Source organism: Salvelinus fontinalis, chromosome 13, assembly GCF_029448725.1.
Source record: "Salvelinus fontinalis isolate EN_2023a chromosome 13, ASM2944872v1, whole genome shotgun sequence".
NCBI lineage: Eukaryota > Metazoa > Chordata > Actinopteri > Salmoniformes > Salmonidae > Salvelinus > Salvelinus fontinalis.
The window spans coordinates 35,433,399-35,461,179 of NC_074677.1; the positions used below are offsets into that span (position 1 = coordinate 35,433,399).

Here is a 27,781-nt window from a genome sequence, read left to right on the forward strand (position 1 = left end):
ACATTGTGAATTTTGAATCATGTTATTAAAAACAACAAAGGCTTCATAATTAATAAAGTTAATGTCGAGTGCTATTATCTCATAAAACAAAACAGATAAGATCTCCTAAACCTGTGTTAACCTCAGAGTTTATTTCCTGTGTATATTCCAAAACCCTATTCTTTCCCCATTATTTTTTCCCATAGGGATGGCTGAACAAACTAGAGGTAACTCATTTCTGGGTTTTGGGAATACAAGCTGGCAAGCTCTATAGGCCTACTAAAAACTGATAACACTCAAATCATCACACAATTGCAGGGGGTTTATTTTGTTCAAAAAGTTACTGTCTCCAGACATAAATACAAACCATAAATGGTACAGTGGACACTTTGTAAATAGAATAAAAAACACATATGTATATACATTTGAATATATATATATCTATGTGTGTATACATACACATCCAGACGTATGCACACTTTCAGCAGTTCAATGCAAGGACAACAGAAAGGAAAATATCAAAATGAAAGTATGACACCTACATCAAATTTAAGTGAAACTATGCATTTCAATGATTTATTTATTTACTGTCTAACCTTGCTACAATCTAAATAATGAAAAATATGAAACTCTGGTTTGTAGTTTCGTATTTAGATTTAATGTGACATTTTTGCTTTTAAAAAGGAGGCTGTGTTTTAAGCTGTTTTGGCGGTATAAAACTATAATTTACAATATTCATGATTACAATTTTATTCCCCCAGAAAAGCTTGTTGGGAACCTGCAAACCAACCTAATGTACATAGAGGTAAAGAAAAGTTATTCAAACAAGAATCCTTAGAAAAGACAAGACAAACAAAACCATACAAATACAAATGTAAATTCTTATACATAACTGCACATTAGTTAGGAGGTTAATTTAAACCAGTTTACATTCTATTGAACCTTTTCCTAAATTGTATTTCAAATTAACAAAAACTGAACAAATATAAAATGAGCACCGATTCACAATATATTACACATTTTTTTAACTGTATAATATTTACTTATATATAATATATTATGATACCATGATCGCTAATCCAAACTCTTAAGCTTTCTCTTACAGACAACAGAACATTTCGACCGCTCATTTATACAACCCCTCTGCACAGTATACTTTTGTACCACTCTTCAAAAAGTCACACAGCATTCAAATCATCAAACCTTTAAAAGCAAATCAGAATGAACTCAAACTAAGCCTGTCAATTGGTCAAATGGCATTTGGGCATTATCAGTTCATCAAGAGGTCTCACCTATAACACTGAAAAAAAAGAAAAACTGCAGGCCACATCCGTTGTTACCCACCATAAATTCCATTACAAAGGTAATTTCTGTACTCTCTATGAGTAATAACATGATTATAAAGTACTGATTTACATCTGATTGTCATTACAAAATATCTATAAATCAAAGTCTTCTATAAGTTATAAAAGCAGAACAGATTAACCTTTAAAAAAATACCATGACTGGTATTTCATATTTGCGGTAAGGAGATCCAACAATATTTGCGGTAAGGCCTTCCAACAATATGAAGACATTTCACATTTTCTCTTACTGTATATATTTTAATATATGGCTACATGCCATGCCAGATGTTATCTTTTATAAGTATGTCAGACACTACGTATTTACATGACACAAAAACCTGCCCATTAATTGACAAAAGTAAAGGTGAAATTCAAACATGATGTCAAAATGGCTTCCATTGCTGCCTCACAAGCAAATAGTCCCATGAGCTTATCTTAAAACAGTTCTCTACAGAGAATACTTCTCGTCATCAAAAAGGTTTTCGGTAACAACACAGTGTCCTCTTCATGCAGATCAGCTTAGAACATTGAAACATTGAGGACCTAAAAGGAAGGAAAATCCATTAGAGTTTTTAATTACTTGATGTATATTATGGAAAAGTGAATTGAAGAATATGAGTATAGCGTTTCCATGAGCATATGTATACCAAAGACACTAACTAACTAGGTATCTGGACTTCACATCAGCACTGCCACTATTATTGTAAATCATACTGTTTGTTATACATTATCTTTAACAATGTAGATATCATTTCACTCTCAATAACAAACCAATACCCACCGAATCATCCATGATGGAAGAAGGGTCAAAGTAGTCAGGCTTCAGCTCCGATCTCTCTCTACGATTTTTCGATGGTGGCTAAATAATAACAGCAGAGTAAGAAGAAACACCAAAGCAGTAATATTCATAAATGCACTACTAGTGAGAAAATAAACATCATGGAGTGTATTTTACCAGATCAATATCCATAGTGTCGAAATCCATGCCCTCGTTGAGATCTTCCAAACGGTCCTCTGATGACATCATTACATCCTCTACTATTGGCTCCTCATCGTCCTCCATGAGTCCTGAACTGCGACGTCTAGAGGGTCAAAGACATGGCCATGGAATAACTAAATACATTACACATGGCAGCAAATGACTATGTACTACACTGGGGTTGAAACACCACTGTGGTCTGGAAGAGAAGTGCCGTCTTACATTGCATGCTGCATGTGGCTCCTCATCTTGGCATACTGCATGCTGGCTCGCTCCTGCTGCTGCCGGGCCTCTGCCTGCTGTCTCTGGGCTAGCATCCAGGTCACCTGGGTACTGAAAACAGAGACAGACGCATTAATACAGACAGTCATACTTATTCAAACAAGAGGTTAACTTCAGCGGTTTCATTGAATATATCATTAATTGTGAGAACATCGCATTCGTAGATAAGTAACATTACAATGGCTAGGGTGTCCAATCAAAACTGCATCTTTTGAGAGAAAAAAAGTGACCAAGAAAAAAAATATGGAAAATTGCATCGCGTAAAAAATAGGCTGGATTCTATGCAAAAATTAAGGCTACTGGCTACCTGACAGGCTCACTTTCCCGTTGAACTCCTCATCTTTCTTCTCGAATCCGCAGGACATAAAACAATATAGAGGTAAGATGGATATCGATATTCAGATGTGACATGTATTTTCATATTTTAGAATATGCTTTTCATATTAATAAAAATTCCTGTTAATTTTAGAAGATCTCTCACAAAAACAAGCGTCTCTGAAATGTCAACGGAACACTGAGCCTATACCTAGCCATTTATTTACAAAGCCTTTTACATTTAATTCAGCTCGTGTCATGCTAATTTAGCTTTTTGTGACCCTTCGGAAACAACTTTGAAGACGACGACCACAAAAAGTTAAATCCTCAATTTGTTATGAGAAACCTGCACCACTATGTCAACAGAGCTCAGTGCTTATTATCAGATGTATTAGGTCATCAGAGTTTTTGGATATATTGCTAATGAACATGAATAATCATATTTGTCTTGGTAAAACATATTTTATAACTAACATAAGAAAGTTAAATTTAATCACCAAAGCGCATTTTCACCCACTCTGGGCAGAGTGGTGGACACCCTACAATGAATGGCCAAAGATACTCATGAGAATCAAAAGGTGTTGAGCCATAGAAAGGTGTTCTGTACTTGTAGTCCATGGGGGTCTGATGGTGCTGCTGCTGGGGGGGAAGCGGTTGTTGCTGCTGCTGCTCGGATGTCATGCTGTAGACGCCCATGTAACTCTCCTCCGGCCTCATTTTCTTGGGGTCCCTCAGCACAGTGGAGCTGAGATGCGGCGAGGGCATCATCACTGGCGTCTGCACATTCTGCTCCCGGTTCATCCACACAGCGTCTGTGCTGCAGCTGCTACTCTCCTCTGCTGCAATAGCAAGGGTTTCATAGAGTTTAATGAGGTTGTTATACAGTGGACGGACTACTTACTGCTCAGATCGAGACATCTTAGCTCAGTGTTCCCCAACTGGCGGCCCATGAGACAAATTTGGCCCGTAGGTGTTTTTATTTGGCCCCCCCAAGTTTTCTGAGCAAAATATATATATATTTTTGTTGTTGGACAGACTAAAAACACTAGGAAATCAGCTCCAAGTGATCTTAATTTAAGATATCTGTTCCCAAGTATTCCCATGCAAAATAGAGAGAAATATGATTGTATACAAATGTAGACAACGTTTGACATTTTTATGTTTTAGTGAAACATTAGATCTGTTTGGGCTTCTTGCGGTCAATTTGCTGCCAACAAATTATTTGTAATTATGTTCCTGCCCCGGAGCATCCGCTCAAGAAGAAGAAGAAAAAAAAAAAAAACGCCCGCAGCTGAATCTAGTTGATGATCCCAATCTTAACGGACTGGCTTTTTATAATGCCAACATCTCATAACGTCTAGCAAACACTTGCCTCAATTCATAAATATCATTTCCATTCAACAAGTTATTCCCAAGTGAAAATCTAATTGATAATTTGGCTAGATTTATTGTATTGCTTAGACGGGCTTTTAGCATCTGTTTGTCCCTGATCAATGATCTGACATTGTGCTGCATGTGCCAGATTCAGGAACACAAGTTGTTGTGTATTTCATATCACTAAACATTGAGCTTTCAGGTTTAAATGCCAGTGTGTCATAGTATGCTGCCCGTGCTGTTCTGTGGCTCTGTGTCGGACCCTCACCTTCAGGCAGTTTCCTCTTCCCGGTGCTGGCTGGCTTAGCCTTCTTGCTCCTGATGCTGGAACCTCGGCTGCTGTAGCCGCTGATGACGGACATGGTGTCGTCGTCCCCTCCGGCCTGCAGGGAGTTCCTGTAGGAGATGAGGGGCAACCAGCAGTCCTCTCGCTGCAAGGCCATCTGGAAGGTCATAAACCGCTCCAGGTAGAGGTGACTGCAGGGGACAGAGGACCACAACTCAACATCCATCATCTAGTGCAGTGGTAGTCACCAATATCTGAGGGAGCCACTCTTGTAAAACAAAATCACCGTGCAAGCTCCCATACCCATCGGAGGATGGGGGTTGGGAGGTCCCAAAGTCAAATTGATTCATACTTGATATTAAATAGATTTATACATGATATTTAAGATACTATTAACATGGACCATCAAGCTATTTGATTATCTGATTCTCTATTTTAGGACAATTGGTGAATCTTTAGAATCTGACCTTATCGCTATTATCTCAATAAAAGTTATAGCAGAAGATATGTCAAAACGGGTAATGGCAAACTTCAGTCCGAACGAAGTACGCTTTGGAGTGATCATCATAAAAGTATTGGAAAGTTATTTCAATATGCGCTAGAAACTGATTTTACAGCTCCGTTTGTCCCAGTTGCTAATAAGGTAACTCATGTAACCACGGTTCTAAGAACTAAGCAGCACATTCAGCCGAATGAGAAAAAGAAAAAAAAATGTTTTTACATTATTGCCGCAAGCCGCCAATTAAGTCGCAGAGAGACGCATGTGGCTCGTGAGCCACGCAATGACTAGGCCTGATCTAGCGTAGCTGTGGTCTGTCTGGCTTCGGATAAAACAGTCACCGACTGCACATAAAAATAAGTATAACAGTTTCCTCTGACTTACACAGTCTTCTTGTCCTGACGAAGCAGTTTAGAGGAGAACTCGCTGAGAATGTCTAGGAAGGCTAGGTTGAGAGGAGGGTTTCCCTCTCCCTGGGGACTGGGCTCCTTGAAGGCAAACTCGATTCCATCCCTGCAGCAAGTGCAGCACAAGACAACATGTTTAGGAAGGAATTGATTGAAGTATTGAGCTGTAAATACTTGAACAGTTCTGGGATGTTGAGAAGCCTCAAATTAAAGCATGCCTTCGGGAGCTGTTAAACCTTTGGGCTTATTGATTTCTACTCAGAGGATGAGTTTTACATTTTCTGCAGGCTTACTTGTGTAACATGGCGATAGCCTCTCTGGTCTTCAGCTGATCCAGGCCAAAGGTCAACGAGAAACGTCGGGCCAGTTCTTTAATGCCGCAGAAGGATGACGACGAGCGGTCAAAGTTGCAGCCGAGGTCAGATAACATCTCATTGAAAAGCTGAAAGAGAAGTGTTGCAACTTTAAAATTGATCATCAAAACACTCACAATGTACAAAATGAAGACAATACTTTAAATTAACGTTAATGCCTCCAAGGCTCTTACCTGCTGCAAACTCAGAATGAGGGTCTTGGCACACTGGATCTTGTCAATTTGTCTTGTTTTACTCATCGTTTCCTTGATGATATCTCCATAGTCGTTGTAGTACTAGAGAAAAGCACATGTAATCGATTGGGAATAGCACAACATCAATGTTTTTTTTAAGGGATAAATATTGTAGGAGGCCAGACATACCCTCATGTACTGCTTGAAGATGTCAGCTCCAGTGTTCATCTCCACTACATTGTAAATTATCAGTTTGCAGTACGCTGCCAGCAGGTTCCGCCTCTTGTGTAAAGCCTCAATTTTACTGGCTTCATCATCATGCTGCCCATCTGATAAAATTAAGAAAACCAAAATCACACTTTTTATTATTTTCTATTCCACCTTTATTTAACCAGGTAGGCCAGTTGAGAACAAGTTCTCATTTACAACTGCGATAAGTAACCCTTTGCAAAATGTCATCATTCAGGTCTCCATATAAGGTGTTCACTTCAACTCAGAAAGAGCTCTGGTGTTTTACTACATATTTAAGATGTGTGTTCACATTAAAAGCCCTTCTCAGCTGTCTCCTCGTGTTGTGACTAGCTAGCTGCCAGGTGGGCTGAGTGGATGTCTGACTTGTGCTGTGTTAGGGTGGGCTGTCTGGCCTGTACGATGACTGTCTGAGGGTGGGCTCTGTCTTTCCTGTACAGTGACTGAGGGTGGGCTCTGTCTTTCCTGTACGGTGACTGTCTGAGGGTGGGCACTGTCTGGCCTGTATGGTGACTGTCTGCCAAGGGGTTGTGTGAGGGTGGGCTCGGTCTAGCCTGTATGGTGACTGTCTGAGGGTGGGCTCTGTCTGGCCTGTATGGTGACTGTCTGCCAGGGGGCAGTGTCTGACCTGTGCTGTTGTTGTCGTCGTCCTGGTCGATGAAGACGTGGTCCAGGATGAAGTTGAGCAACTCGGCCTGCAGGGAGGAGTCTGGCGTGTAGATCAGAGCCTCCAGCTGCTCCCGGCTCGACGACACGATCTGGTGGCTGAAGATCATCAGGGCGTCACACAGGATGGTGAAGGCCTGGAACACAGTCAATCAATCAATCACATTTAGTTAGAAAGCCCTTTCACGTTAACAGTTGCCACACAGGGCTCAGTGTTGTCCATAGGCGCTGGCCATCGGCTAAATAGCCGATATCAGACTCGTTGTAAGCTGCCTACTTTTTCTACTTGCTAAATTAACTAGGCTTTTTTTTCTTCATTAAAACGTTTCAATTCGCTAGTCAGAAAGGTCTGTATAGCCTTCTCCCACTAAAATGAACGATATACATCTTCTAGTGATCTATTGATAGAACAGACACCTGTCAGTAATAAAGTGGGAGATGACAGGGAAACTGCTGGTTTGTCAGTCTGCCTTCTGTCCTGCCTCTCGATACCCATGTTATTTATGTACGCTGTGGTTGGCTGCAGTCAAATTTCTTTTCACAGAGGGTGATGCTGCTTCATCATTTCCTGTGAGTGAATTGACACGTCCCATGTAACGTAAGATGTAATGATGAGTTGAAATCCACTTAGTGTTTTGTGGTTGAATCATTTCTTTTCTTTTGCGTGTTTCATAGGCCTATACAGCCTCGGAGTCGGGGTGCATAGGCTATTACTGTGGTTTGATTGACGACAGAAAGAACAAGTGTTGACTAGTTTATTATTAAAGGTGTCAAACTGACTGAATTAAGTCAATCTCCTATATCCCTTTGCTTAAATCATACAACGTAGTGATATGTTCATGGTATCACATCAGGAGTAAACCAAAGATCTTGTATGTTTTTTCCAAAAATTCAAAGCCCATGTTGAGACTTGCCAGTGACCGCTAAAATGACTCGTCAGTGTAGCCTAGTGATGGGTTGTTCCCGAAGAAATGGCAATTTTTTTAACAGATGTCAGGTCAGCGGTAACCAACCTTTGAGTCAAGATCACTTTCGCAGTCAAAAAGCAAGCAGAGAGCTACCGCTCAGATAAAATAAAAACATGAAAAATGTAAACCAATGCAACATGAATAAAAACAGTCTGCAGGAATGATGTTTGTGCAGTAGGCCTATTGGCTATATGCTTGGCCTGCCAATATTGTTTTCTTCTCAGACCGTATTATATTTAAAAACTCGAGCTTTGAAAACAAAATAGATCAGTTGTATCACTTGCGAGGCACAGCTGAGCATGAATTTAAATAAGCTGTACTTGCTTGGCACAGTGATTTGAGCTATTCGATTGGTCAGCGCAGTAGGCGCACTTGATTTAGCCACTGCTCTTCTGGGTAGGCGGAGTTTGTCCCTTCAGACAAATGAAATGGTTCAGAATGGAAACCCTTTGCCTACCCGGCGCAAAGGGTTTCTGAATCAAGTGCACCTTCTGAATCAAGCACAAAGTCAAAAAAATAAAATTATAATAAAGGAACGCAAGCTTTTGTCATTGACTTTTCTATAGAAATGTCTGGTGACCGACTAGGAATACCTAGTCGATCACCAGACCGAATCGCATCAGTTAGAGCCGTTCATTTGGTTCCCTAACTTCCATACTGGTAGACTACTAATGCTTTTGGCGATTATCTGCAGATAAATTTGGAAAATAATAGACAAAGATGTTGACTCCTCACTGCAGGAACAATAGGTAGTGGAGAGAGCCTCATTCTGGTCCAAAATATGATACAAGAAAACAGATTGAAGGCTATAATAGCACATTTTATGACACATGATATGGTATTATGAAAAATATGAATACAGGCCTATTGATTTGATTAGTGTCGACAATGGAGTAGCCTAGTTAACTGCTGCTCTCTGTGTAGCAAAGCCCATATTTAACACCTGCTTCATTCTACAAAAACCATTTCCCCACAATTCTATATTGTTTCTCAATAGGGAGCCCATGTTGACTTGACAGAACAAACTTTTTTTCTTAGGTTTTTGCCACAAAAAACTAAATTGAAATACTAATCTAAACTAGTTTGACTAGATTACTAATCTAACGCTTTCCCTCAAAGTCCCACCCACAGTGATTGATTGACAGGTCTGAAACCCTACTAACTCTGTGACTCACAAATATCCTGCCCCCTCCCCTGACAATCCCACCCACAGTGATTGACTGACAGGCCAAACTGTTAAAGGGATAGTTCACTCAAATTACAAAATGACACGCTGGTTTCCTTACCCTAAGTGTCCACAGCAGCAGAGCCAATAAAATACATAATTTGAATAACAAACATCATTGTGGAAATTCATATCTTGCAGTAAAACTGTAAATATGACTTTCATCAAGAGAAGACAGGTTTAATGTTAAAGGTTATCTTACTTAGAAAATAGTCCTGATCATAAAGGCCTAGGCGATATCCAAAACAACTAACAGACTAAACTCATACATTTTCAGTCATGTCTTTCTACTCAATACCACAACACATTTTTACCAATCTGGGAGGTAAAGTCATTAAAGTATTCAATAATTTAGCTGTGTATTTTAGATGGAATCAAGGCATTAGAAGGTAGAGATAGTTCTGAAAAATAAAATTCCAGGGAGGCATGTACCCCCTGCACCCCCCAGCCCAGAACTCCCCGGCTGGCTACTTTTTCTATTTGGCTGGCTACTCCATGTACTAAAGGGAAAACACTAAGTGCTTTATGCCTCGATCACAGCGACAGCGTCATTGTGTTTGGTACAGCAGAAGTACATTCCTCTCCAATGGAACACTGCGCTAACCTTGCAGCAATGCGTTGCAGTGGCAGTTGCAGTGCATTCTGTGCGGTGCATACGTTGGATTTATTGAACACATGCATCAAACTGTATGTGTAGGCGGCTTGACAGAAATGGTAGCAGGTGAATGTTGAACTTTTGTTGCACACATATCCAGATGATGCTACGTACCGTTTTACGCAATGACGCTGTCGGTGTGATCGAGGCATTACAGTAATCAGCCAACACAGCAACATTTTAGCACTCACTGAATAGTGAACACACACCTTAGGGGAAAATGTGTCTAAGTCCAGGGATCCGACATGATGTAGGACAACCCACCTGCTCTTTGACGGTGGTGTTGACACTGGTGAGGTAGCTCTGGCACATCAGACAGAAAGCCCTCATCTGCTTCCTCAGGGTCACCATGTCCGCCTGGAAACACAACAGATATTCTCAGTATTCAGTGCTCACTATTTAAGCAGTAAACCACATTCATTATCCAGGCATAATTGTCACTAGTATTTGTAGAAACCGGATAGTCATTAGTCACTGATAACAGTGTATTTACGTTTGTGGAGCTGCCCTCTGAAACCTTGGATAGGTGCCACAGGATGACATAGTGTGTGCACTGCATTGCATGAATGACAATCTGGGAAAGAGAGTATTACAAGGTAAGTGATAGTAAAGAATTGAGATTAGATGAGTTTAAAGGGATAACAGGGTTATGCTTTAGGTACCTGCTCAGGCATATCACCATTCTGAAGTCCTGTGTTTAGTAGCTTATAGTTGCTGGTGAACAGGTCCCAATTAGAGAGGTCATGCGCACTGCAGAGGAGAGAGAAACACAATCTAGTCAGATAAGGAGTTCTGATTTAGCTACCATTCACTGGCAAATGTTTGGATTACACATTACTCATTAAATCTTGATCAAGGCCTTACTTGTGGAACGCAGTGATCCTCTTCAGTGTGGACAGGACCTGGTAGGCATCATCCTCATCTGGTTCCTCACCCTGAAACAGCAGATAACTGTCTAGTGAAATCCCACTCAAATGTACAGTTCCAGTCTCAATAGAACACAAGTATTACCTTAAAAAATTACAATTACAAAACCCTACGAGAAATACTCTGAAGGTTCAGTGTCCTGTAGTCTTTAAATATCATTAAATCTGACGAACAGTTGTAAATCTGATCTCAAACAGTCCCTGAACCACCAAGCCATGTGAGCCCACCTCCTGTAGGAAGTCCTCCAGGAGTCTGTTGAACTTGTCCACCAACTCGTCCAGTAGCTGGGACCTGGCGATGTCCACCCTGTTGAAGATGGTGAACTCCTCGTTGCAGAGAGCGTGGTAGGTCATGGAGCACGCCTCCAGCACGTCAGTCTCTGTGTGCTTCTCCACCACCTCCCTGATCTGACGCAGCAACGACTCCAAGTGCTGCACACAAACAGAGGGCAAAGGGATGTGAAGTCTCAAACTACATTCGGCCACAATAACCGTGTGAATAACTTACCGTTAACAATCTAAGGTACGGTAGGATTAGTTGAAGTCCAGGAATATCAGACGATTCACAAACCTTTTCCAATCGACCAGTGGTGTAGATTTCCAGGTCAAAGAACTGCGGCAGCTGCAGTAAGTTGGTCACCTTCTCAGCATCAACAGAGTACTGTGAGGAAAAGATAGGGTGAGGGGAGCTACAAGATACTGAGGGTTGAGTAAGAGGTCATCTATCTGGCGGTCCCAGGGGCTGAGTTCTATATAGCAGCTGTGTGTAGACTGTCAAGTGACAGTCGTGTAGATGACTTGATAACTGACCTTAGCCAACAACAGAGGCAACGCCACAGCAAAAATCTCAGTGATTCTCGTCCGGTCATCCAGCTGGGTTTTCTTCTCCTTCGCTGTCAAGACCTAGGATAATTTTCAGAAGAGCCCAATTACATCACAATCATGTTATATGAAAGGTTTTCATATAACCTCAGTCATCGGAGTGAATGTTCAAACATGGCTTCTGAGAATAGAGCCTTGAGAGCTCACTAGTACTGGAGTTGACCGCTGAGGGGCTTACATTGGTATATGCCAAGCAGCACTCACCCTCTTCCCTGTGCCTCTGCCCACTGGAGGGTGGCACTCACAGGCCTGGCGGATGGCACACAGCATGATCTCTATCAGAGCAGTCTCCTGGTGGTCAGTCAGGGCTGGACAGGGACAAACATGTTGATGAGATATGACAGTGTGAACAACAGTGTGTGTTTGTGTGCAAGTGCTTGGTGCTCCTCCTTACCCTCCTCCCCTGGCATGGGCTCATCCAGCAGCAGGCTGATCATGCTCTCCCAGTCTTTTAGCAGCTCCCCTGCACACTCCCACAGACTGTCCACCAGGTAGGCCCCGTGCTCATGGAGCTGCAAACGTTCAGAGATTTTCACAACCGAAACACGTGCCCCGTGTAGGTCACTTCAGACAGAGACTCTAAATGGAGCCTGAACACACCTCACTCTCCAGGAAGAAGAAGACGGTGGTCTTGATGAGGTTCCCGTTGACGCTCTGCCTGCCCCTCCTGGGCATCCCCTCCTCCTCTGGACCTCGATGGCTGAAGAGCCTAAGAACAGGACAACATTGAGATCAGGCTAAAAGCTGCTGGATAACTCTCAAACTAACTTCAGTTTCTCAGCATGGAGGCATTTCCAACCCAAATAGGGCTTTAATCACAATTCAGCTTCCACCACAGCTTCAGACAGCCGGTGTGAGACCTACTTCTTATAGAGGAACTCTCCTGCAGCCACAGCCACAGGTCGATGAGCAGAGTAGACCAGATGGTAGACACTCTCACAGTCCTCTGCTGTCAGGACCTCATCACTGCTACTGCAATGTGACAACAACAAAGACAGGGCTTTAAGGTCTCAACGGGGTCAGCAGTCACGGAATCTGGACACTAATACATTTGCAATATTAACATGTTTTGCAGAATACTTACTGCAAGACAAGAGTCAGAAGTTTTATGGCTTGCACTGCAACATCATACTCCTTATCCAGAGTCATCGACACAATGCGGTCCTGTCGATGACAGGAAAGTCAACATCTGGCCAACCATGATGTGCGTATGTTATGTACAGGATTTCCCAGTCAGTGGTGAGATGGTTGAGTGTCTGACCTACCTTGAAGCGGCTGGTGAAAAGCTCCAGCCGAGTGTTGAGCTCCCGGTTATAGTACAGGCCCTGGAGCGCAGTCAGACACTTGAGACGCACTTCACCTTGCTGCAGTCACAGGGAAGACAATGTTGTAGCCACAACGTTCAAATCTGAATGCTGTAGCTCAGTGGTTCCCAAACTGTGTGTGTGTGGGGGGGGGGGGGGGTCGGAAAGGGGGTCGCGGGAACTCAGTCCGGCTTTAAACTGACTCTTGAAAGTTGTAATAGTAGAATGCACAAGGTGCAATTTCTAAATTAGGTAGCGCATCATCAGTTCCTCTTGTCATGTTAGTCATTACATACCTCTGTTGGCTTCTGAAAATATGAAATATACTTATTCATGTCACTGAGGGAGAGAAGGCAATGTGTAACATTTATATTCTGTCCGAAAATGTAATTGTTAACCATCAGGGATCCTACGGGAGGAGAAGAGACACAGTCTGGTGCAAGTCAACATGACAGCCGTTAGTAGGGGAGAAGTGAGAAATTTGGGGCCGAAGTCAGGTCAGATGAAGTGAGGAAGAACAGATATCCCTAAGGTTCTCTCTAGCAACAGAGATGCATTGGCTGTTCAGATGTGTAGAAGACTCAGCATAGGAGAAAGGGTTAAATATCAGTGCTTGTGTGAATATGTATTTTGCCTTATGCAGCTGTATGACATAATGGGTGAAAAAACTTGGTTTAAGCTTTACTAATCGTCAGTGAGTTTTAATAGGTTCATTTAGAACCTAACACCTTAGAGAGATATGTATAACTTGTCCAGATCAACAAGCCCATGTCAGCTAATGTTTTTGTTACTGTAAATGTTTTAGTCACTCAAATATCACAAATATACATTAGACATAGCAAAATATATAGATTTGCAAGACAATTAGCTTTAAAACTGCAACATTATCTTTACTCCCCATAAAGAATGTGTGGAATTGCAGGAAATAAGCTTTTAAATCTGCAAAATTCTCTCCACCAACAAGAAGGGGGTGAACAGTGTGTGTCATGAACAGTGCTTGTGCCCATAGAAATAGAGATGGCGTGTGTTTAGGGAGGGGCGCGGGATGTTCCCCAATGCTGGAAGGGGGGCCCCAAGTGAAAAGGTTTGGGAACCCCTGCTGTAGCATTTCAACTCTGATAATAAACCTACTATTGAAATACACAGTACATCTTACTTGAATACAAGAGACTGTACTGGCAACGCTTTACAACTCCCACAAATGCGATTTGACATATTGCATGGCTCACCTTGTCATGCATGGTCCATCCAACATATTTCAGATAACTGTCATTGAGAAAAGCATCGCTGTACATCTTCATCCATACCCCAATCTCCTCAATGCAAATTGCCCGGATTTCAGCTATGGCATCACTGATAAACAGAGAAGAAATGTCCAGACTTATTCACAGACCCATCATGCTCACTGGTCAATTCAATTATTTGATACCTTATGGCAGGGCAGTAAAAGAGGATTCATTAGAAAAGCTTAAGTGGTACAGCCAGAGGCAGTTTTAAAAGCCTACTTAGATCAGATATCAGTGGCACATGCTGTGCCATGATGAGCTGTTCTGCCTTAGCAACCGTCGCTGCCTGTTTAGCACAAGAGGGCGCCACAGAGCCTTGGAACAGCTCAGTGAAAGACCAGTCTGCACATCTCAGCTGCTGTATGCCTTCCATGCCACTGAAGTTGATTTCCACATTGAGAGATCGAACTCTCTGACATCTAGTGAATGCACCCACAGTTCTCTTTTTAGAACCCCTAACTTCAATAAAAATCGACTACCGGTACATAAAAAACATTCATAATTTCCACCCTAAAACAATACATAATTCTAAATACACTGCTCAAAAAAATAAAGGGAACGCTTAAACAACACAATGTAACTCCAAGTCAATCACACTTCTGTGAAATCAAACTGTCCACTTAGGAAGCAACACTGATTGACAATAAATTTCACATGCTGTTGTGCAAATGGAATAGACAAAAGGTGGAAATTATAGGCAATTAGCAAGACACCCCCCAAAACAGGAGTGATTCTGCAGGTGGTGACCACAGACCACTTCTCAGTTCCTATGCTTCCTGGCTGATGTTTTGGTCACTTTTGAATGCTGGCGGTGCTCTCACTCTAGTGGTAGCATGAGACGGAGTCTACAACCCACACAAGTGGGTCAGGTAGTGCAGTTCATCAAGGATGGCACATCAATGCGAACTGTGGCAAAAAGGTTTGCTGTGTCTGTCAGCGTAGTGTCCAGAGCATGCAGGCGCTACCAGGAGACAGGCCAGTACATCAGGAGACGTGGAGGAGGCCGTAGGAGGGCAACAACCCAGCAGCAGGACCGCTACCTCCGCCTTTGTGCAAGGAGGTTCACTGCCAGCGCCCTGCAAAATGACCTCCAGCAGGCCACAAATGTGCATGTGTCAGCATATGGTCTCACAAGGGGTCTGACAATCTCATCTCGGTACCTAATGGCAGTCAGGCTACCTCTGGCGAGCACATGGAGGGCTGTGCGGCCCCACAAAGAAATGCCACCCCACACCATGACTGACCCATCGCCAAACCGGTCATGCTGGAGGATGTTGCAGGCAGCAGAACGTTCTCCACGGCGTCTCCAGACTCTGTCACGTCTGTCACATGTGCTCATGTGCTCAGTGTGAACCTGCTTTCATCTGTGAAGAGCACAGGGCGCCAGTGGCGAATTTGCCAATCTTGGTGTTCTCTGGCAAATGCCAAACGTCCTGCACGGTGTTGGGCTGTAAGCACAACCCCCACCTGTGGACGTCGGGCCCTCATACCACCCTCATGGAGTCTGTTTCTGACCGTTTGAGCAGACACATGCACATTTGTGGCCTGCTGGAGGTCATTTTGCAGGGCTCTGGCAGTGCTCCTCCTTGCACAAAGGCGGAGGTAGCGGTCCTGCTGCTGGGTTGTTGCCCTCCTACGGCCTCCTCCACGTCTCCTGATGTACTGGCCTGTCTCCTGGTAGCGCCTCCATGCTCTGGACACTATGCTGACAGACACAGCAAACCTTTTTGCCACAGCTCGCATTGATGTGCCATCCTGGATGAACTGTACTACCTGAGCCACTTGTGTGGGTTGTAGACTCCGTCTCATGCTACCACTAGAGTGAGAGCACCGCCAGCATTCAAAAGTGACCAAAACATCAGCCAGAAAGCATAGGAACTGAGAAGTGGTCTGTGGTCACCACGTGCAGAATCACTCCTGTTTTGGGGTTGTCTTGCTAATTGCCTATAATTTCCACCTTTTGTCTATTCCATTTGCACAACAGCATGTGAAATTTATTGTCAATCAGTGTTGCTTCCTAAGTGGACAGTTTGATTTCACAGAAGTGTGATTGACTTGGAGTTACATTGTGTTGTTTAAGTGTTCCCTTTATTTTTTTGAGCAGTGTATAACGCATAATCCATGACAGTTCTAATTGGATTCATTGTTCTGCATGTAGAAAGATGACAAATTACAATACATACCGATATCTGTGAACAAACACTCCTTTGAAAATCGCATTCATCATGTTTTCAATTTCGTCTTGATTTTCTTGAAGCTGAAAATGGAGACATTTAAAATTAAAAATGCCTTTAAGATTTCTAAAATGGAAAGAAGTGGAGGGTGCACAACCCAACGTGAGTCAAGGAACAACAAAAAAACTAAATCATAATTGAAAAGGCGCATCGCTCGCTCACTATTAAAAGTCTGACGTTCAGGAGTTCATCAGAAACTGGTTCTGATGAAGGCAATTAATGAAGGCCAAAAACGTCAAGCTTTTAGATGTTAAAATAAAATAATATGCTTTAATTGGTGAGCAAGCGATGCGCCTTTTCCTTTTGAAATATACATATTTAAATGGTCAGGTTAGAATTTTTAAGACCAGGTAACAGTTCAGGCACCATAAGAGGAACCTACTCACCTCTTTACGCTTCTGTAAAAGGAGCTCCAGCCTATCGTTGGCCCTCTTGGCCATGACCTTGTTCCTCTCTGCCTCGTACTGCCTCTGAGTGTTGTCCATGTTGATGCTCAGGTTCAGAGCCACGTTCACCAAGGCAGTCATCAACTTCATGGCTGGTAGAGACAACAACTGACTTGAGTGACATCTACTAATTAATAAGGCACTATTAATGCAGACTGGCCATCAAGTCAAGGCATATTGAACAGGCCTACATATGGACACACAACATATCCCCCATAAAAGATAGCATTACATACATCAAGCTAGTAGTTTAACAGTGCTTTAACTGCAGCCCTCCCTCAACTGCCCAGTGTCTACGTTGTGTTAGTACTGACCTGCCAGTGTGCTGGTGTGTCTGAAGGCTCGGACCTGTGAGTCAGACAGGCCCGTGAGCAGCGAGATAACCGTGTCCATCATGTACTCATCATAGATGATGCTGTACTGACACTGCCGCACCAGCACCCCGATAAACTCACAAAAGCTTGACTTGAACTTCTTCCACAGTGGCCCTGCCATGGTTAACGGGTAGTCCCCGCTGTCCTATATGATCACACAGAGAGAGAGAAAAATAGAGAATAACGTTTAGATTGACCCTATAGACAGAGGCATAAATAAAGACGTACAGTAACTGTATCATCAGACAGTACCTCGTCAAACTCCTCAGTCATCTTCCTGATTATCTCAGAGTTTTGCATGTGCCTGAACATCTCTGCACTGACAGCACCTGTAGCAAAATAAAACAGAATAACCATAAAATCTTAGCTCGCTCAATAATCACGAGTAATGGACGCAAAATGATTTAGAAACTACCTTCTCAGGGTTTAGTATTCTATTCAATCCACTCTGGGTGCCTACCTTTACAGCCGGAGCACTGGATGAAGAAGTTGATCAAGTCCAGGAGTGCAATGTCTCGATCATTCTTGTAAGACTCAATCCAGTCATCAACGACAGACTAAAAGAAAAGACACCCATTCACCATCACTTTAATATGAAAATAATACTATCACCAACATGCTTTGAGAATTACATTGTCTAATAAAAAAAGTTTGTACCAACCTGTGTGGCACTCTTCCCCATTTTCACCACCTCGAACAGGGTCATGTTCTCCATCCCATTCTCCTGGTGGTGGCCATTCACCCGGCCAAGGCCAGCACCCTTCGCTGCCCCACCCTTTCCCTTCTCTCCAGTGGCTTTCTTCCCCTTCTTACTCGCCTAGAACAGACAAGAATACCATGTAAAGTGTCAATGTACATTGTGTGTGCACAAATGAATAACAGTACGTGGCCATAGCCAACTTATTATGGGTTTCTTGTGTTGATAGAGGATTTTAGATGCAAGTCTCACCTTTCCTTTCCCAAGCTTTGCATTTTTGACATCAGGGTCCTCAAGGTCTGTGTCAGAGGACAACTGTGTATCAGCCTCCCTGTTCAGAAACCAAAATGAGGTCATAGCAACCATTCATTGAGTTCCGTGGTTGCCATGGCACTGTAAGGAAGCCTTGGCAGACAGCTCTGTAAACATTGTACACTGAACAAAAATATAAACGCAACATGTAAAGTGTTTCATGAGCTGAAATAAATGACCCCAGAAATATTCCACATGCACAAAAAGCTTATTTCTCTCAAATGTTATGCACAAATGTGTTTACATCCCTGTTGGTGAGCATTTCTCCTTTGCCAAGATAATCCATCCACCTGACAGGTGTGGCATATCAAGAAGCTGATTAAACAGCATGATCATTACACAGGGGCACCTTGTGTTGTCACACAACATAATGCTCTGTTTTGAGGGAGCGTGAAATTGGCATGCTGACTGTAGCCTACCAGACGAGCTAAATGCCTTTTATACCAGCTTCGAGGCAAGCAACACTGAAGCATGCATGAGAGCAGCAGCTGTTCCGAACGACCGTGTGATCACGCTCTCCGTAGCCGATGTGTGCAAGACCTTTAAACAGGTCAACATTCAAAAAGCTGCGGGGCCAGACGGATTACCAGGACGTGTACTCAAAGCATGTGCGGACCAACTGGAAAGTGTCTTCACTGACATTTTCAACCTCTCCCTGACCGGGTCTGTAATACCTACATGTTTCAAACAGACCACCATAGTCCCTGTGCCCAAGAAAGCGAAGGTAACCGGCCTAAATGATTATCGCCCCGTAGCGCTCACGTCGGTAGCCATGAAGTGCTTTGAAAGGCTGGTCATGGCTCACATCAACACCACCATAACAGAAACTCAAGACCCAGTCCAGTTCGCATAACACCCCAACAGATCCACAGATAACAATCTAAATCGCACTCCACACTACCCTTCCCCACCTGGACAAAAGGAACTATGTGAGAATGCTGTTCATTGACTACAGCTCAGCAAAGGACCCTGGGACGAAACACCTCCCTCTGCAACTGGATCCTGAACTTCCTGACGGGCCACCCCAGGTGGTAAGGGTAGGTAACAACACATCCGCCATGATGATCCTCAACATTGGGGCCCCTTGGGGGTGCGTGCTCAGTCCCCTCCTGTACACCCACGACTTCATGGCCAAGCACGACTCCAACACCATCATTAAGTTTGCTGATGACACAACAGTGGCAGGCCTGATCACCGACAATGATGAGACAGCATATAGGGAGGAGGTCAGAGGCCTGGCAGTGTGGTGCCAGGACAACAACCTCTCAATGTGAGCAAGACAAAGGAATTCATTGTGGACTATAGGAGAGGCAGGGCCAAACAGACCCCCATTAACATCAACAGGGCTGAAGTGGAGCAGATCGAGAGCTTCAAGTTCCTTGGTGTCCACATCACCAACAAACTATCATGGTACCAACACACCAAGACAGTTGTGAAGAGGGCATGACAACACCTTTTCCCCCTCAGGAGACTGTAAAGATGTGGCATGGGTCCCCAGATCCTCAAAAAGTTATACAGCTGCACTATCGAGAGCATCCTGACCGGTTGCATTACTGCCTGGCTGGCAACTGCTCGGCATCTGACCTTAAGGCGCTACAGAGGGTAGTGTGTACGGCCTAGTACATCACAAGGGGCCAAGCTTCCTGACATCCAGGTCCTATATACTAGGCGATGCCAGAGGAAGGCCCAAAAAATGGTCAAATATTCCAGTCACCCAAGTCATAGACTGTTCTCTCTGCTACCGCACGGCAAGCGGTACTGGAGCGCCAAATCTAGGACCAAAAGGCTCCTTAACAGCTTCTACCCCCCCCCCCAAGCCATAAGACAGCTGAACAACTAATCAAATGGCCAACCGGACTATTTACATTGACACTACCCGCTGTTTATCTATGCATAGTCACTTTACAAATTACTTCAACCAACCTGTACCCTCGCACATTGACTCGGTACCCGCAGGTAGCCTAGTGGTTAGAGCGTTGGGTCAGTAACCGAAAGGTTACTGGATCGAATCCCCGAGCTAACAAGGTAAAAATCTGTTGTTCTGCCCCTGAGCAAGGCAGTTAACCCACTGTTCCCCGGGCGCCGAAGACGTGGATGTCGATTAAGGCAGCTCGCACCTCTCTGATTCAGAGGGGTTGGGTTACACATTTCAGTTGAAGGTATTCCGTTGTACAACCAACTAGGTATCCCCCTTTCCCTATCCCTGTATATAGCCTCGTTATTGTTATATAATTTCTTGTGTTACTTTTAGATTTTATTTTATAAAAAATATTTTTTTTACTCAAAGTTTATTTAGTAAATATTTTCTTAACTTATTTCTTGAACTGCACTGTTGGTTAAGGACTTGTAATTAAGTACTTCACGGTAAGGTGAAGTACACATGCGCATGTGACAAATAACATTTGATTTGCAGGAACGTGCACCAAAGCTGTTGCCAGAGAATTTTATGTTAATTTCACTACCATAAGCCGCCTCCAACATTGTTTTACAGAATTTGGCAGTACATCCAACCAGCTTTACATCTGCAGACCACGTGTAACCATGACAGCCCAGGACCTCGACAGCCGGCTTCTTCACCTGCGGGATTATCTGAGACCAGCCACCCGGACAGCAGATGGAGGAGTTTTCTGTCTGTAATAAAGCCCTTTTGTGGGGGAAAACTATTTCCACTTTGCTGGGTCTGGCTCCCCAGTTTGTGGGCCTGGCTCCCAAGTGGGTGGGCCTATAACCTTCTAGGCCCACCCATTGCTGTGCCACTCATGTGAAATCCATAGATTAGGGTCTAATGAATTCATTTCAATTGACTGATTCCCTTTTATGAACTGTAACTCAGTAAATTCGTTGATATTCTTACATGTTGCGAACATGGGACCAACACTTTAAATGTTGCATTTATATTTTTGTTCAGTATATATATTTTTTATATATATATTTTTTTTTTTTCAAGCAACTAAGATTCTGTATGAAAAGCGCTATATAAAATAAATCTATTATCATTATACACACTGAACTAGTTTGAAGGTCTATCTATGCAATACAACACTTATTGTCCACTGCATCTTCACCGTTTACATTTTTTAAAGTGGTGACACTTTTCACACATGTGTTATACTTACTGAGGAAACTGAAACTCTGTGTGCAACTCCTGTGCTGCTATCATTTCTTTAACATTTTCTGGACCCACTCTAGTAAGTATGGACTTCTCCCCTTCTCAGGATCCACCAAAACGTAGGGTAATACAACCTAGTATATGAAAGGAAATGAGGGGTTAGTTCAATTGAGAAATCTATTGTGTTTCATAGAAGAGCTCTTCAGAGTACATACTTTGAGTGGAACACACTGCCCTCCTCTGAACAGATTTTCCTTCATGGACAGGTTTCAAACTTTCAAATGGACAAATGCAGTAACATAAAATATAGGTGTAAAACCATCATTAGACTGCTTTTGTCCAACCATTTAGACCAATTATTGTGATTCATCACATATGCTGCTACTTATTATATCCTGTTGCGTAGTCACTTTACCCCTACCTATATGTACATATCTACCTAAATTACCTTGTACCACTGCACATCGACTCGGTAATGGTACCCTGTGTATATAGCCAAGTTATCGTTCCTCATTGGGTATTATTATTATTTCTCTCTCTGCATTGTTTGAAAGAGCCGTAAGCATTTCACCGTTAGTCTACACCTGTTGTTTACGAAGCATGTGATTGCAAGAAGCACAAACAGATATAGTATTTGACAAAATAATTACAATTTCAAACCTTGCGTGGGAATACTTGGGAACAGATGTAAGATGATTTGCTGGTGATTTTACAGTATTTTAGTTTCAACAGCAAATATATATGAATGTGTGTGTGATTTTTATTATATATATATATATATATATACATACATACACACACACACACACACATTTGCTCAGGAAGTTGAGGGGCCAAATAAAATCGCCAAATAAAATCGCCAGATGGCCCAACTCGGCCCGCCCTTTGGGGAACCCTGATGTAGCTAGCCAGCCTAGTTCGTTGCTTTGATAGCCATTCGCTAAGCCGCGTTAGCAAATTTCTTTGCAAATGAGAAGAATGAACGAACTTAGTTCGAACTAGCTATATACACGTCGGCTTTCCCTCCATTTTGAGGCCTGCTCCATGTAAGGCCAGCAATAGACGTTCTTAAAATACTCAATCTTTGTTCATTGGTTGACGTCGGCGAACACAAGGTTGGCTAACGTAGTTGTTTGTTCCAATGGTAAATGACGAGACAGAGACATTCATGCGAGTAACCAGCCTTGTTCTGTACATCATGACACCTCCGGGTATCTCAAGCACCCCGGTATAAATACATGAGTTGCAGTAATAAACATTTACCAACAGATGGCATCACTGTGCCATCTTAAACCCATAACATCTTCCCTTTAATAAAATAGGACAGGAGGTGTCAATTCATTAACAAAACAAACCTAGTAATAGTTTCCAACATGAACAGTTTAGTTTTTTTTTTTTTTTTTTTTTTCTCAGATAACAACTTAACACATTTTGATAGTCTCTTTACTTTTTTTTTTTCTTTTAATCTCTTTCTGTCAACCCTGATGGGAAACCTACAGATTAAGTCTTTTTGGTGGCTGAGACAAACGCCCGTAGCGTGAAAAGACAGGGGGCTTGTCTGCGAGGACTGCGGGTTCCCGCACAGGCGTGTCACCTGACAGTCTAAGAGGAGTATTGATGGGCGAGGGAGCAGCCGACCTGTGATCATCTATCTGGCTCCTTTTTACTGCGGACTCCGCCTTCCCATTAGCTTTTGGGTATCGTGGTGATGAAGTGACGTGCTCAAATTCCCATCCTGCAGCAAATTTTCGGAACTCAACACCGGAGAATTGGGGTCCATTGTCTGAAATTACCCTATCTGGCTGGCCATAGCGGGCAAACTGAGCCTTGCAGCGTTTGATCGTTGTCTCTGCTGAGAGGTCGGGGAGGAGGTCAATCTCCCAAAAGTCTGAATAATGATCAACTACCAGCAGAAAGTCTTTGCCACTGTGCTGGAAGAGATCTAAACTTACTATCTGCCAGGGGCGCATCGGTAGCTCGTGGGACATCATCGTCTCTCTCTGTTGTTCAATGGCATATTCATTGCAGATTGTGCATTTACTGACATAGTCTTTGATTTCACTCTGCATTCCTGGCCAATACAGTGTGTCACGTGCTTGTCTGTAACAGGCCTCACCTCCTATGTGACTTGAGTGCACACGCGCCAACATCTCATGGCGCAGAGACCGGGGAATAACGACTCTCTGACACATGAATATTACTCCGTTTTGAACACTGAGCTCCTCTTTGACTTGCCAATATTCTCTGACGGCTAAAGCAGTTTCTTCCTTGCAGTCGGGCCAGCCCATCATAATCACAGACCTCAATTCCTGGAGTTGTCCGTCCCTGTCTGTGTGCTGTCTGATTTGTATAAGGCGCTGGTCCGTAACATTGAGGTAGTCAGCCTGGTTGATGTGTTCAACATCCACTTGCTCTCTTTGTAAGCTGCACACTGCGTGTTGTTCATGCATGGAGCGTGTGTGAATGCCTGATGCAGTAGCCCTGCTGAGCGTGTCACTCACATACATCTCTGGCCCTGGCTTATACACCACCGTGAGGTTGTAGTTTTGTAGGGCCAGTAGCATGCTCTGCAGTCGTTTTGGGGCATTCAGAAGAGGCTTGCTGAATATAGCAATAAGGGGCTTGTGATCTGTCTCTGCGGTAATATTGTCACGCCCGTACAGGTAGTGGTGGAAGCGTTGGCATGCAAACACAATGCTGAGGCACTCCTTCTCTATCTGGGCATAGTTCTGCTCTGTTAGGGTGAGTGCCCTAGAGGCGAATGCCACAGGCTGGCTCTCCTGCATGAGGCAACAGCCAAGTCCATACTGGCTTGAGTCACTCTGAATCGTGACAGGTTTTGACACATTGTAGTAACGCAGTACAGGTGTCTGGGTGACCAGTTTTTTTATTTCCCTCACCGCTGCGTCATGTTTTGGGAGCCAATGCCAGATGGCGTCCTTGTCCATGAGCCTCCTTAGTGGCTCACACACTTCAGAGAGCCGCGGTAGGAATTTGGCCAGGTAAGTGACGAATCCGACGAAGCGCTGCACTCCCTTCACGTCAGATGGGTGGGGCATTTCCAAGACAGCCTTCACTTTTTCAGGATCCGCCTTCAATCCGATGGAGGACAAAATGTGCCCATGAAAGCGGACCTCTGGCACTTTAAACTGAAGCTTTTTTATGCTTAGTCTTAGCTTGACCTGTCTGCATCTGACCATCAGGGCCAGCAGCTTGGCGTCATGGTCACATTCTGCCTCCTCATCACTGTCCCCACAGCCCACTACGAGGATGTCATCTGCTATGGGTTCCACGCCACTGAGTCCCATCAACAGCTCGTGCTGCTTCCGCTGATACACCTCTGGAGCCACGGAGACACCAAACGGAAGCTTCAACCACCTCTTCCTGCCCCAGGGTGTCCAAAAGGTGGTCATGTAGCTGCTGGGCTCGTCGAGCTTGCACTGCAGGAAGGCATCTCTAGCGTCCACGAGCGTGAAGATTCTGGCCTTTGGGAGCTTGTAAAGAACATCCTCCAACGTGGGCATAATGTAATGTGAACGTCGCAGAGCCCGGTTGAGGTGTTTAGGATCAATGCATATCCGTAGCTTGTCTGGTTTCTTGATGATAACCATATTACTTATCCAGTCTGTAGGCTCAGTGACGGATATCATGTGGCCATCTGCTTCGTATTTGTCAAGCTGAGCCTTCGTAGCTGCTTTCATGGCCACTGGTACATTACGGGGTGCACACTGGACAGGCTGGATTGCTGCGTCCAACTCAAAGTGGACTTCCCCGGGAACTGACTCGACCGGGGCGTTGAAGACATCATGGTACTTGCTTAGGAGTGTCTCCTTGCTCAGGGGCCCAGCCTTGACTTTATCTATAATGTTAAGATCAGCTGGGATGGTAAAGTTAATAAGCCCAAGGCGCTCGCATGTAGAACCTGACAGTAATGGCTGTTGACTAGCCTCAACTATTTCAAACTCAAGGGTGTGTTTCTGGCCACGTAAAACACACTCTGTCACAAACAGGCCTAAAGAGGTCATGAACTGGCCTGAATACAGTTTCAGCTTGGTGCTACTCTGTGTGAGATTGTCTCTGGGCGCGAGCCTCCTTTTATCTTTAAGGCTCATAACGTTGCATGTGGCCCCTGAATCTATCTGGCATTGCTGTGGTTTATTATTAAGTAGCAGAGTGACGAACCACTTTTTCCCTTTTGCCTTCACTGCCCCTATGCACTCGCTAGCATATACATCCTCCGTGCTGTTGTTCCCTTCATCTGGGTTTGTTTCAATAGAGTGCACCTTACCCTCCTTTCTCTTGCTTTTCATGCAGACCCTTGCAAAGTGATTAGCTGTACCACAGGATTTGCATATTTTTCCATAGGCTGGGCAGTGTTCTTTTCCTCGTCCATGAGAAATGCCACAATATCGGCATGTATTGGGGTTGTCTACTGCAGAGTTGGCTGTAGTATTAGCATTAGCTGTGGCAAAGGGGAATTTCTTTACTGGCTGCCTGAATGTAGCATTGACATTGTCCATATGTTGCCTTTCTAGCTCCATGGACCTTATCCGTATATCAGTAAGCTCTGCTGCACGGCATGTCTCCACTGCCAAGACCAGCGTCAGGTCACGTTCTCTCAGCAAACGTCTGCGGGTGCCCTCATCAGTTATGCCAAGCACAATCTTATCTCTGATCAGTTCATCTCTTAAAGCACCATAGTCACATGTAGCTGCCTTTTCCCTTAACCTAGTGACAAAGCTGTCAATGGACTCCCCGTTCTCCTGTTTGCAACAACCAAAAACATAACGCTCGTAGATGACGTTCTTTGCTGGCTTAAAGTAATGTTCAAGAGCATCAAGAATAGTTATAGCGTTACCTTGCTGAGCTGCTGTTAGGTTCAGGTTGTGTTTGTATACGTGTCGGCATTCAGTTCCCATTATAGTCCTCAAAGTGGCAGCCACTACCTCTTCGTCCTTTTCCAGAAGTCCCGTTGCTAGCGCATAGTCTTCCCATTCACCTCTAAACGTATCCCAGTTCGTGCTCCAATCCCCGCTGAGCTTCATAACGGCGGGAGGGGGAATGTTCGCTGCCATGTCTAACCGGTGCTAACAACACTGAAGCTAACTAGCAAACTCACTCTAGCTAAAGCCAATTCCGGCGAAATTTTACTCAAATAAACAATTGTTTGGTAAACCAGAACAGGTTACTCTAATTTGCGGAAAGCATGGTTAGTGATCCCTCTTCTGACACCATGTTTGTTCCAATGGTAAATGACGAGACAGAGACATTCATGCGAGTAACCAGCCTTGTTCTGTACATCATGACACCTCCGGGTATCTCAAGCACCCCGGTATAAATACATGAGTTGCAGTAATAAACATTTACCAACAGATGGCATCACTGTGCCATCTTAAACCCATAACAGTAGTCTAACATTCTTAGGTTGTCAGAACTGTATTGGTAACAGTAAATGTAACTAAGTTAATAGCTAACACAAACTATCCAACAAGTACGAACATGTATTTGTTGTCATACTAGTTAGCTAGACAAATTTCCAATATCTACCTAGCTACTCCCAAAAACAAGCTACCTAACTAGCTTCCGTGTAAACAATGTTCGACGTCCTCCATCTTTGCCAGCAGCTAGCTAACGTTAGCTGGCTAACTATCCTTATTAGCTAGCTGGCTATCTAACTAGGAAAATGTTGACGTTAGCCCAGGCACGTTAACGTTAGATATAAACAAACACTCGCATGATGGGTTTTTGGTGAGCAAGACGATTAGGTAACGATTCCGACTCAAAATCAGGCAAAGTCGCTGCACACAATCGTAGAAGAGCAACATAACCTAGCTAGGTTAGCTAACTACAATAGCTAACGTTACCGTGTTATTACTACTGTTAGCGTACTAACATTAATAGTTAACTTCACAGCAAATGTATTTATCCTTGTTATAGTCAAGTGAAACGTCTATATGGTTTGATGAAAGCTAAGTTAGCTAACACGACACGGCTAATTTGCGATGTAACCGCTACTCCAAATTCAAGTTCCTTATTGTAGCTAACTAACATGAATTGTCCTACATATAGCTAATAACGTGCTAGTGTATTCAACATTAATAGCAACACAGCTAGCTAACGTGAGCTAGCTAGATAAAACGACAAACTGCCAGAATCGTATCCGCCATTTTACAACTTACCTCGTTGTTTGAATCAAACACTGTAATCAATCCTCAAAATAGTCCAGATGTTTCTAAAGTTGTCTCGCTCGAACTTTTGTTAATTATTCAATATATACTTGGCTACTCATCACACTCGGAATTTTTTATTTGGTCGATCTGATTCCTGATCTAAGGCTACTCTTTTTTTTTTACTGCTAGCTAACGTAACTAGCATGGCTCAGTTTGTTGTCGATGGATTCCTGTTGCTGATGTCGCACCACCTGTCGGTGAAAT

General features: G+C 43.5%; 1 protein-coding gene across 1 annotated transcript; it reads right to left on the reverse strand.

Moving 5' to 3' along the window:
- Positions 1–286: 286 nt before the first annotated feature.
- LOC129868527 (cohesin subunit SA-2) lies at positions 287–27,769 on the reverse strand. The gene is made up of 34 exons (XM_055942600.1): positions 27,527–27,769; positions 21,355–21,481; positions 18,179–18,257; positions 17,891–18,046; positions 17,690–17,786; positions 17,482–17,558; positions 17,170–17,374; positions 16,796–16,947; positions 16,359–16,432; positions 14,119–14,242; positions 12,851–12,949; positions 12,670–12,749; positions 12,450–12,557; positions 12,186–12,294; positions 11,980–12,097; positions 11,790–11,893; positions 11,514–11,606; positions 11,275–11,364; positions 10,932–11,135; positions 10,642–10,712; positions 10,440–10,527; positions 10,271–10,351; positions 10,042–10,134; positions 6,892–7,066; positions 6,204–6,343; positions 6,015–6,116; positions 5,761–5,909; positions 5,445–5,573; positions 4,544–4,752; positions 3,509–3,740; positions 2,527–2,637; positions 2,281–2,407; positions 2,107–2,184; positions 287–1,868 (listed from the first exon to the last, which is right to left on the reverse strand). Exons 2-34 carry the CDS (start codon positions 21,396–21,398, stop codon positions 1,845–1,847), a joined length of 3,822 nt encoding a protein of 1,273 aa, XP_055798575.1. The 5' UTR covers positions 21,399–21,481; positions 27,527–27,769; the 3' UTR covers positions 287–1,844.
- Positions 27,770–27,781: the final 12 nt, after the last annotated feature.